The sequence below is a fragment of the Nymphaea colorata genome, chromosome 11 (assembly GCF_008831285.2).
Source record: "Nymphaea colorata isolate Beijing-Zhang1983 chromosome 11, ASM883128v2, whole genome shotgun sequence".
Lineage (NCBI taxonomy): Eukaryota > Viridiplantae > Streptophyta > Magnoliopsida > Nymphaeales > Nymphaeaceae > Nymphaea > Nymphaea colorata.
Genome location: NC_045148.1, coordinates 15,865,397 through 15,877,485, shown reverse-complemented (window position 1 = coordinate 15,877,485; position 12,089 = coordinate 15,865,397). Strand labels below are relative to the sequence as shown.

The 12,089-nt window shown below is 37.8% G+C and overlaps 1 protein-coding gene across 1 annotated transcript; it reads right to left on the bottom strand.

Moving 5' to 3' along the window:
* Positions 1–1,010: 1,010 nt before the first annotated feature.
* Positions 1,011–4,403, bottom strand: LOC116264660 (lysM domain-containing GPI-anchored protein 1-like). The gene is made up of 5 exons (XM_031644996.2): positions 3,494–4,403; positions 1,933–2,047; positions 1,669–1,830; positions 1,551–1,582; positions 1,011–1,456 (listed from the first exon to the last, which is right to left on the bottom strand). The coding sequence occupies exons 1-5, from the start codon at positions 4,161–4,163 to the stop codon at positions 1,206–1,208; spliced, it is 1,230 nt and encodes a 409-aa protein (XP_031500856.1). The 5' UTR covers positions 4,164–4,403; the 3' UTR covers positions 1,011–1,205.
* Positions 4,404–12,089: the final 7,686 nt, after the last annotated feature.

Below are 12,089 nucleotides of genomic sequence, written 5' to 3'. Positions count from 1 at the left end.
CTGATTCGGGTGATTCCCGAGCCAACTCGGCGAGTCAGCCAACTATGGTTTCACTCTTTCATTAAATTCCGACATGTCTACTTGTTATCTAAGGAGCAGTTGGCAACAATGAAACTTTGTTATTGTTTCGTAAATTTGAGATAAATTCATACTGTAACATTGTGTTTCATATATCTGCTTCAATATTTGAAGCAGATTCAACAACAAGTTGTTTTTATTGCCAAACGGTCTTTAAGAAACATTACACCTTTCAGTTAGAATGTTGTGTATCCATTATTTGAGTAGTGATTATAGGATCCAAGTGCTCACCATCGTCAATAACTCTGCACTCAAACATATCTACTTTAGGCTCTGCAGACACATACTAGGAGAAACTGAAACAAACTGTTAAGTTTTAAAAAAACAAAAAAGAAGAGAAGAAGAAGCCTTGTGAATAGAGATAAGCCATTTGTGTCGTCTCCCAGTTTGCGTTGACAGTGCTTGCCACATTATGAGATTCACATTAAGCGGCTCATGTTTAGGTTCTTTCTCATAGTACGTGCTTTTGACTCATTAGTATCTCAAAGATGAATTTACTCATTAATCAGTGTGATATAACTCTTTTGATCGTATTTGGTGTCAGGATATTGCTTGCATCATCAGGAGATTCAGCATTCCGATTGGAAAGCGAACTACGCATCATTAGCTCAATGGGATTATTGTTGCCACAATAATCATTATAAACCCATAATTGTCATGATTAGCATGCTTTTAAGTTCTAAACGAAGCAAGGATTGTCATGTTCAATTTCAAGCAGCCATATTTGCATAAGGGAACTAAGGTAATCACAAACCGATGACATTGACAGACGACAACATCTTGCATGGTATAATGGTACCAATAGGTGCATGTCTAATCCTTCATACCGAATAACCTCATAGCGCCGTAAAAGAAAAAAGAATTTCATTAAACAGATGTTCTGTATTAAGATTATATTTCCTCTGCTCTCATTCTTGCAAGAGCCATGCAACTGAAATAAACTTCATTCCTTGCTATTGATACAACACCGTGAAACATTTAAAGCCTTGACTTTTCTTGTTTGGAAATCAAATCCTTGATGAAGTTACAACCTTGGAGTCACCAAGGCCCGGTCAATGCAACAGAAGCTTCTATAAGTTTTGCTCTAAATTGGTCAGTAACTTGAACAGTAACTAGCAACTCTTCTTTTAGGCATCAATAAAGAAGATACCTGCAAAGTTTGAGTACAAAATCATCGCCAATGTCAAAACAATGGTTAGAGAGAGTGGTTCACTTGATGTTTCCGAGGAAGAAACTAGGGGTGGTGCTGCTATTTGGGGGGCCATATGAGAACCAGGAGCAGATACTGGAATTGATGATGATGGTACAGAGAATGGAAGTTTTGGCTCATTTGCTGCAGGAGATGGAGCCATGCTATCTATGTTCTGACTCTGGTTTCCTGCAGTACAATTAACGAAATAGGTAGCCATTAGGATCAGGAAGATGAAATAAACAGATCAGGATAGTGCAAAATGCGATGCTCTGTCGCTTACCTAAACATTTTGGACGGATGTAAGATCTCGAACTGCAACACGGTAATAGAAGATAAAACAATGATGAATATCTTATCTGGAACCTTGCAAATAATTAGATAAATAGCGAGAGGAATACCTGCTAAGAATGGTGTGGCCAAGGTAGCCACGATACAGGCAGCTTGTTATATTACAACCTTTGCTACTTTGGTTTTCATAAACATCACCTATGAAAAGATTACTCCCTTTGCACTGGAGTTTACGGCACGACGTGTACAAGGGGAATGACGAACACTGCATGCTGAGACCATGAAATCCAAATGAAAAACGTTTAATGGTATAATATTTAAAGGATGAAATCTGCTCACAGAATGGTCTTAAAATATTTTGGGGAACGACTTACTTTAGATCACTTGAATTGCAGTTACATTTGATGCAGTTGAAAGCAGTCATACTATAGCTATCTTTGGGAACAAGGAGATGGTCGGAGTATAAATTCATATTTATTGATGAACATGCTGCAGACACAAAACCGAATGAAGGAGTAAGCTTTGTTGTTTTTGGGAATTGAATAGCTAATTGACGACCGTTTTTTCCTCTGTTGAGGTATCTGTTAAGAGGAACAAACAAGATTTTGGTTATCTTTTTCCCATGATGCAACAGAGTATGTGGAAAACTTGCCTTTGCAGTGTTTAGATTAAACGCCCAATTCTTGTCGGTTATTTCGTGAAATGGACATCATGCATATAAAAGGGTACATATCTTCTAACCGATAAGGAAAAATACAGAAAAAAGTGAACCTGGGAATCATTGATAATAAAAGATATTCTCCACCCTGAAAATTATGAGAAATTTATTCATATGAAACCCATTAGGAAACTTTCCCTGACCATTTCCTCATCTCCATGAGAACCAGTAAATGCACATCTTCCAAGTTCTAACTGATCAGGACAAACACAGAAGAGTGAGTCCGAGAGTCACTGACAATAAAACATATTCTTGACAGTGAAATTATTAGAAATTTATTCATATGAAACCCACTAACAAAATTTCCTTGACCATTTTCTCATCTCCATGAGAAGCAGCAGAATACATATCTTCTAACTGGGACAAGCGAGTCTGAGATTCAGTGCCAAGAAAAGATATTCTTGATACTGAAGATTGTGAGAAATTTATTCATATGAAACCCTCTAAGGAACTTTCCTCGACAATTTTCTTATACCCATGAGTAGCAGTAATGTTGTATAAGTATTATGGTGGAATAAATGCGCCTTTACCTTCGCACCTTGGAAAGGTAATAAAGAGGATGACAGAAAAAAATTAATGGTGCTTCACCCCGTCAAGGGAAAAATGAAAAGCACCAAGACAAAGTATTGACGTTTTACCTAAGAAAGGAAAAGTAATGCATTTCAGTAAACCCAATTTGCAAATTGTCGTGATGGACCATATCAAAGAAACTCGTCGGGATCTACCAATGATTAAACCCAAGAATGTAAGACTTTGGCATACCCTCTGAACTTCCGAATATTTTTTCATCACAAAGACGTTAGGTTGTTTCGAACTTAATTTTTTATGTAAGTTTGGAAACTCAGAGAGAATTGGAAACCACAAACTGAATTACAAAATGCATGCAAAGGCTGTCCCTGACAATTAGGACGCCTCTGGCGATGAAATTTTCTTGAATTCATGACATCCCACTGGTCAGTAACATCACAAAAGCAGAACGGCATCGCTAGGCGATCTTTAAGCCTTAACTGCTAATACGAAATAATAGAACAAGGACAGTCGTTAGCAATCAACACCGACATACGCAAGTGTATAACTGATGATCTTCATACTGTCATCATGCCCAGCTCATACGAAGTCACCATTCAGTCAAACAATCCTAATCTAAAAGAGGCACCACACTAGCAGAAAGAAACTATCTCTGAAAACGAAATTTGGGAAGTGGAAATTTTCCTTACCGGGGATTGGAACTGCAAGAATGTCCCCGGGTTGAATATCTTGAGTCCCTAACTGATTAACTGAGATCAAATCCGCTACGGTGCTCCCATACGTGTCCGCAATGCTGCTCAAGCTGTCCCCAGAGCGAGCAACATAGGAAAGATACACAGAGGGGACACCATTATCAATGTTATTGAAACAAGTACATGGAAGCGGGATTTTCAACTGGGTACCAATCGCCAGCGGCTGCCCACTACCAATCCCATTCAGATTCCTGATTTGGTCTGCACTCACCAGCCTACCAAAACCAGCTGCAATGGAGTCAAGACTGTCTATGGGCTGGACGGTGTAGGTCGTTGAAACCGACTGACGAATGCCATTGACGCAGGGACACGAAATGGGGATCTTCAGAAGTGAGTTGATCGGAACAATCTGTGTCTGGGGAGTGGAAGGATCATAAGAATTCGCCCCTAGAATCTCAGGAACTTTGATTTGGAACCTCGACGCGATCTCGGAAAGCTTAAGATCAGAAGGCAGGAGATAAGAGAGCAGGGAGCTGCAGGAATCAGAGGAGGTACAGGGCTCTATGACGAATTTGGAAGACGCAAAGTGAGGAAAGAGGACGAGCAGGATGAAGAAGCTGGTGTGAGGCCAGAACGAAAACGAAGAAGAAGGATGAGGAGGAGGCATTGTTGAAGCTTCTTTCCGTCTCTTTTAGGGGGAAGCAGAAAAGCTAAAAGGGAGAAGGTTTCGAAACGGACATGAATGAAGACGAGAAAGAACAGAGGCGAGAAGAAAAGAGAAAGATTAAAGATTTAGAGTCCTGGACAGTGACAGAGACACATATCTTTTGCAACTAACGAGGGAGGGAAGGAGCCAGAAAGGCGACTTCTTTATTGCACTCTCTCGTTTTAAAATTTCTGACCGCTCCACCTGCAACGTCGCTTCTCTCTCACAACTCGTCGATTTATATATTGAAACAGACGCCATTCCCTAGGGCCGGCACCCACCTACACAGCATGCACTTGTCCCTGTCCTCCCAGTTCCCAACTGTGTCACTGACGCATATTGGATCTTCACGGGTTCAGATGAACCCGAACCCGGGATCCACTCTCAGTTGCTGGCACTAACCTTTGGATCCGATAGATCAGACCCGCATTTTCCAAAGGCCAAACTTTTATGCTAATAAGTTGTAAATGTTCCCAAAATTTAGTCCCAGACACTATATATATATATATATATATATAATCATAATCTTGAAACCACCTGTGGTTGGACCTGAATATGGAGCGGAATCTGACCTTCTGTTTTCATCACCAAACTTGGACCTTACCGGGTTTGGTATGTGTCGGATCCAGTCAAAGCTGACTGTTTGTTGACTGCCCCATTCACTAGGCTCCAGTCTCCACCTAAATAAAAATAAACAGAGATGATCTTACCACTGAATACACAGAAAACAAGTAAACAAGAAAAGCTGCGTAGATAATAATACATCCAACATATTAGTATTAAATGCTGATGTGGAGGTAAATGTAAATGTAAATGGTGTAGCAATAAAACATGTTATTTTTTATATAATTAATAATATTATTAAATCTTTTGAAATATTGGTAATACTTTGAGTTCATGAACTATGTTTATGTATATTCAATTTGATTTTTATGAATGTAGTTTACAGGACACTTGAGTTGAATAGTATACCATATGACCGTTCAGGTCCAGAAACAACTCTGAACATATAAAAAATAGATGGCTTTCGCCCCTCCTATCCAATTAAGTTATTGACTCAGTACTCTTTGGCGAAGAGATCTTCTCCATTCTCACTGTTGGCATGGGACCTACAAATTAAATAAATTTGCCTGTTGAGTTTTTTTTTTCTTTCTTTCCTGTTAAATAAATTTGCCTTATTGACTCGCAGTTGAGTTTTTTTTTTTTTTTCTTTCCTGTCAAGCATGTGATCTCACCTACTTGATCCCATCGAACCGCCGGTAGCTGAAGTTCCTGGTCCCTTCTTTTCCTTTACTCTTGTCTTCTCATGTTGATCAACATACGACAGTAACGGGGCCAAAAATTTTTAGTCGAGTCAATTAATACGTCAAATTCTAACAACCATCAGGTATTAACATGTGAATAAGCAAACTTACATAGATATAAGCTAGTGGGCAGACATATATATATATATATATATATATATATATATATATATATATATATATATATATATATATATATATATATATATATATATATATATATATATATATATTATAAAAAACACGGCATATCTCAATGTAATTTTGAGTTCATCCCGATTAAATTTTTGATGGGCTGACATGAACTCCTGCCGGTAGTCCGCAACTGGTGTGGCAATTGCCCCCATCAACCTAACCCACATATGTCTCTGTCACTGCCACTGCGGCTGGATGATTCGCCATGTCCCAATTTGATAAAAAAATTTCAGAGATAAAGTGTGACAGATACGTGTTTGAAACTTAAATCGGATGGGCTGCTTTTGAAGCTTAAGGGACGGACCTCTCACCGGAGAATCCACGCTAAACAACGATCCTGTTCGTGCTAAACAACACGACAAAGAAGATAGTACACCGGAAAACACCAGGTTCTCCTCTTTCTCTTAATTCATACGCCACCTTTTCTAATTACTTTCTCTATTGTTTTATATATATATATATATAATCGTACGACCGAATGGGGCAGTTGCCATCTATTTAAGCAGGTCGGGCCCTGCCCATCATGGGCAGATCCAGATCTCGGAATCCAACATTTGAGCAGGTGCGGCACATGTGGATATGGGTCCGCCTGTGATGGTCTGGAGCTGAAGGTGAATTTTTTTCAAAAGGAACGATTGATTTAAACTGGCTAAGACATGACTGAGGTGTAAAGTTTTGTGATAAATTGAATAAATAAAAGGACAAAAAAATGATCATAGAAGAAAATTAAGTGTGGCTATCAGGTTGTGTTTGTGATCTGAGATCCCGTGAATTTAAGATCGGACCACCTTCCATTTGACTTGGAATCCATGGGTTTTAACATGTAAGATGAATTTAAAATCCATGCTACTAAAATCCTCAATCTGTTTAAAATGAAGATCTATTAAAACACACTTTTTTATGTAGTCTTAAATTTTAGATCCGATACTACTAAATGCAACCTCAAAGAGAGTAGCATCCATAGAAATCAAATCGTATCTTAGTATGCATTCAAATATTTCTCTATTCTAAAAAATGGATATGAATATGCTACGAATACATACAATAATTACCGAAATATCTACTAAGCAATCGCACAAATAGGAATCATGTAGCCTCAAGTATGTCTACTCTAACATATGACGTTACAAACCATGAAATAAATCTAGAGCAATATGAAAACCTAAACTAAATTAATACCCTTAGCAGCCGTCACAGGTGTCATGCCTCGCTGCCTGGCTGCTACAGTGTCCTGGACCTTATCCCATGCCAATGGGTCTGTCTGTTGATTCACGAGACCAAGGCCACAGCTCGACCACCTTTGGTCGGCAGGACCCAGGCCTAGGGATGTCAATTTATCTGATTTGAATCGGATATCTAATTGATCTGATTCAAAAAAATCAAATATGAAAAACAAATTTAATATCTGATTAAGAAATCGGATGAGATTCAGATTTAATAAATGACATCCGATCAGATTCGGATTTGGATATACATAAATATCAGATTGGATTCATATACGGATTCGGAATTCATTTTTAGACAAATATCATGTATCTAATGCTATTAAATTTTGAAAATTGGCAAATTCCAATTCAAAATTCGGATTCGGATATGACTTTTTTTTATTCAAATTTGAATTTGAATATGTGAATATCCGAAAAATGGATATGATGAAGGATATCTCCGATTTGAATCTGATCCGTTGACATCCCTGCCCAGATCGTGATTGGTTCGGCCAGTCCCAAAGGACAAGATGAGCGGTCAGTTGGCCGGAGCAATCCCCTTGGCCGCCTTCCGCCCAATGCTGCCCAAGGCATCCACCGACCCCGCCACCGAGAAGAGAGGAGGCCTCCAGCCACCACCGACGCATCCGCTATCCAGCAACACCTAATCCGGAGGCTGTCATTTTTGGCCTGTAAACAAGGTAGAAGCAATGTTGCTCAAAGCATACACCAAAAAGCCGAGTCAGGTTGATTTGATTTTTCCTTGGGTAGATCTCCTTTCATTCCCTACGATACAGTGTTACAAAAAAAAAAAAAAAAATCCGTTCAAGTGATATGTTGACTGCAATTCTCTAGGATACAGTGTTATGGATGAAAAATCTGATGAAGTGATGAGCTAAGTGCACCCGAGTCCGCATCGAGTCGGGTGCACACGAAACATGGATGTGCCCCGATTTACACCTGAACCCAATTAGAATGTTATATTATTAACTTACTTTTATAATATATGTTGTTGATATTTTCTTATGCAATACAACTATTCAAGTATGTTATATACATTAATAACTAAATTGTAATAATAATATATACATGTTTATTCTGTTATATACATAATAAATTAAAAAAATAATAATAAAATACCCTCATCACATTGCGTACCTAAATTTTTTGAGATATGCCGTTCCGACACCCGCACCCTTACCGGTACCTGCCCCATGACATAGGTGATGAGCAGGTCTTCTTTCCATTTTTTTTTGAAATTCAGTGCTATGGATAAAAAGTATGAAGTAATTGATTCATATAAATCGCTTACCACACAAAACTCACAATGCAGGATTCTTTCGAGGGGCCTGTTTGATGGGCAGCAAATATCCTGTAACACTGAAAATAAAATTCAAATTAAAAAAAAATTTCCTCCCATCATCTTGAGATGAGAAGACGTAGCATTGAGTCTGTTTTCAGAAACTTTTTTTTGAAAATTTCGTTCCACTTCAAAGGATAAAAAAAATTTTTTTTTTTTTGAGACAAAAAAAAAAAAACCATTGGCTTCAAAGCAGTGTTTAACATCCAACCATTCTCTTTTTCAATCTTTCATTCATATCAAACTCAGAAATATATTTCTTGTAACATAAACTCAAGTCCAGCAAAGAGGATTTTAAAAATCTGGATTTTATTTTCATTTCTTCAATTTGTAAAATAAGTTTTTGAAAACTTCTTTCTAATTTCATATTTCCAATGCATCAAACGGCCCAACTTAAAGACCGAAGTAAAATTGGACAGTGGGACAAAATTTACCGAAAGACATATCAGTTCAGGCCTGGACAGTTCCTCACAAACGTAGGTCATCCAAGACTAGACTCTCCTTTAAGTTGAAACCGCACGACACACAGATCGGGCTTGGATGGCTTTTCTGCAAGCCTGGATAGACTAAGGTCACCATGGGAGACCACTCTAGGCTTCCGTTAGGTTTGAAGCATTGTCAAAAATATCGGTTTAACTGTGACATTTTTTTAGGGATTTTTAACGGCAAAGTTGTTTTTTAGGATTTTTTTTGGGAAAAACTCAGAAAATTTTAAAAAATAAAAAAAAAGGTATAAATGAAATAAATGAGAAACTAATATAAAAAATAAATAAAACTATATAAAAGTGATGAAAGGAATGTTTTACTGATAATAAAAATGATGGAAATAATTTAGTTTACGTTTATATTTAAATCCATGGTATCAATGCTAAAAATAGAAAAATGAAAAAATCACGTAAAGAACCGTGATAAATCCTTTGTCCTTTTTTTTTTTTCAAAATATCGCGATTTTTCCTTTTTTTTTATTTTTCTTATTTCCGAAGTTAATTTCATGATATTTTAAAAAATATGGCGATATCTGGTTTGAAGTAACTACTGTTGACGTTATTGCTGTTTCATTTTGCTGTCTTTGTTCTATTGAACTTTATCCTTCGAGATCCATGATTTCTGGCCTACATGGCTACTGGTATTGTGATAATCGTGTTATCGTAAATGATAAGCCTGTTTGATTATAAATCATATCGCAACACAATTTCTTTGAGCTCATTCAGGAATTTAATTACATGGTCCAGTTGCAGCTTGCAAGCAGGACGAAATCACCATTGTTGTTTCCTATATTACGAGCACTCAAGCACATACAGAGGAGACATCTTCCATGTATGGTCTCTTTGAAAGGCTATAGGAGGAGAGGGGTTACTCTGATTACATTTATTCATACCTTGAATTGGCTCTGATTGACTCAAGTTGTGAATCAAAGCGAGATAAAATCAAGAAATAGCTTAACAACTGATACGGCCTTCAACATTTGCGATGATAATGAAGTCTTTGCGTAGTTCCTACATTTGTTGGTATGAGCTTATGGTTTTCACGGAGAGGTTGAGAAAGGGCTGATGAAGTGTCCATGAAGAACCTCGATACTGCAAGCACCTTCATGCTGTATTACCTGAAGTCATGGAACAGATTTTAAGATTTGAGTTGTGAAAGACCAACTTAAGCCATTTGGGATCCTGCTGATATGAAGGCTATGACATATTTATAGTTTATTGTGTGTAAATTTTGCAAATAATTGTGAATTAAATGTAGGGTCCTGTTAGCAAGATTATAGGGATTGCCTCCATTATCTCCTTTCTCTGTTAAGGAATCTACAGCTGCCTAATCGAGATTCTCTCACAGTTTCCTTATCTCATGGTTCCCTTATCCATCAAAATTGTGTTACCATGTATATCACAAGAATCCTGCGTGATTCTCTTAACTAATATTTGTCTGGTCTGTATTTTATAAAGTGAGAGCTCATCTTCTCTCAAAGTGTATCAGAAAAAAATAAAGGAGTGCTCCCATTCTCGTGGATGTAGGTATTAAAATGCCAAAACCACGTACATGCTTGAGTATTGCTGTGTTCTTTTTTCATTATATTTCTTGTTTTTAACAGGACCATCACTACCAATTTTGAATTGAAAGGCCAGCTCTGTTTCTATTTGATTTCATTTGTCCTTACATATTTTTTTTTAGTCCCAGCAATGTCTATAAGATATTGAACTTTGGTAATAGCCGTAACCGTTGTTATAGATGCAATTCAGGAGATGGCAAAACCTGTCACTAGATGTTACAGTTTAGCAATCGTCATGTCCATTGCTAGAGATTGAATTTTGAGCCACGAATATAGTTTTTGCTAATGAATCAAAAAGTTGCGACGTCTCTACCTGTTGCAATATTTTTCCCGAGGGGATATATAGCAATGGCTTTTAGCCATTTCTATTCGTTTTTGCTCTTTGCTATTCTGCAAATATGCAACTGTACATGCTTATTCATATGCTGCTTTCTCATTCCTTGTGCAAAGTTGGACCACCCTAAAACTCTAAGGCTAATTAGTGGGTAACTCAGGAAAAATGTGGGTCATTACCCATAGAAAAATAAAAAACCAATCTCTCACATCTGCAGAAAAATTAGAGCAGCAGCAGCATAATTGCTTACAGACAGAAATTATACACACAATCTTGCGGTATCCAGAAAAATCATCATAGAACTTGCAAGGGTATATGTGCACGTTCAATGGCTAGGAATCGTTGGGGTTTAGCTGTTAGCCTCTACATGGCATGATGCTTTGAATCTGTCATAGCTTTGTTCTTTCTTGGGCCATGTTGTCCAGAGGGCAAAGGAGCGCACACCTGTACCTGTCTCTGACAAAAAATGCACGACCCCCGCTTGTATCCAAAACCATCAAAGAAACTATGTGTCGATTGTTGGTTTCGGAAAGAGGGGACGCTGCAAGATTCTCTCGATTATTCATCTTTTTATCTAATGGAACAGAGCAGAGAAGGGTGGCAGAATAACATCTGCAATTGGACAAACAAAGGATCGTCCCATGCATGCCCAAGGTCCCCAGAATGAAATATATCAACCGTCTAATACATTAACAAGCTTATATCCTTTATGTCATAAATGAATTCACCATGTTAAGAATTCTTTACTGGTCTTGGAAGTACTAAAACAGAGAATTATAGCAGACCTTATTTGATGGGGAGGACGAGGACAAAGAAGAAGCGTATGAGGGGATAACAAAGAACAGGAAGTTACATGGCAAGCTTTCTTTTAGTAATGAGACATGATTACAGAAGTACATAAATAAGGCCAACTGCCATGCAATTTTCTGTCACTTGAACAGAAGGAATCAAAGATCTATCGTCTATATGTAAACCGTTTCACTTATGATTCTTCTCGAATCGGCATTTAACTGAAAGGGGGATGAAGAGTAGCAATATGCCAACTAAAATCCTATTGTCCTTCAGCATTCTTCTGTCAGTAATGCATAGGAAGGCCTTCCCAATGTAGCAGTATGTCTACTATTGCACCTAATTATAAACAATACCAATCCACATTCCTCAACGATAAAATTGGAAGTGGGGAGTACATAAATTTACGGGGTCTGTAGCCTGGACAATCTTCTTGGCGATTGCAAGTGCTAAGCAATTATTCTTCTTCTATCTGAAACTGCAATGAAACACGTTTCTTTCCTAGAAGCCATTCATGTCAGCGTTGTCAAGCCCCCAATGCTAGCTGTACCTGGATTATAGCTTTCTCCTTGGAAGTGTTTGGAATTATTTGTGCTGAACATGTTGTCACCTTATGTCCAAAAGTCCAACTTATCTACACCTTTTGACGCTCG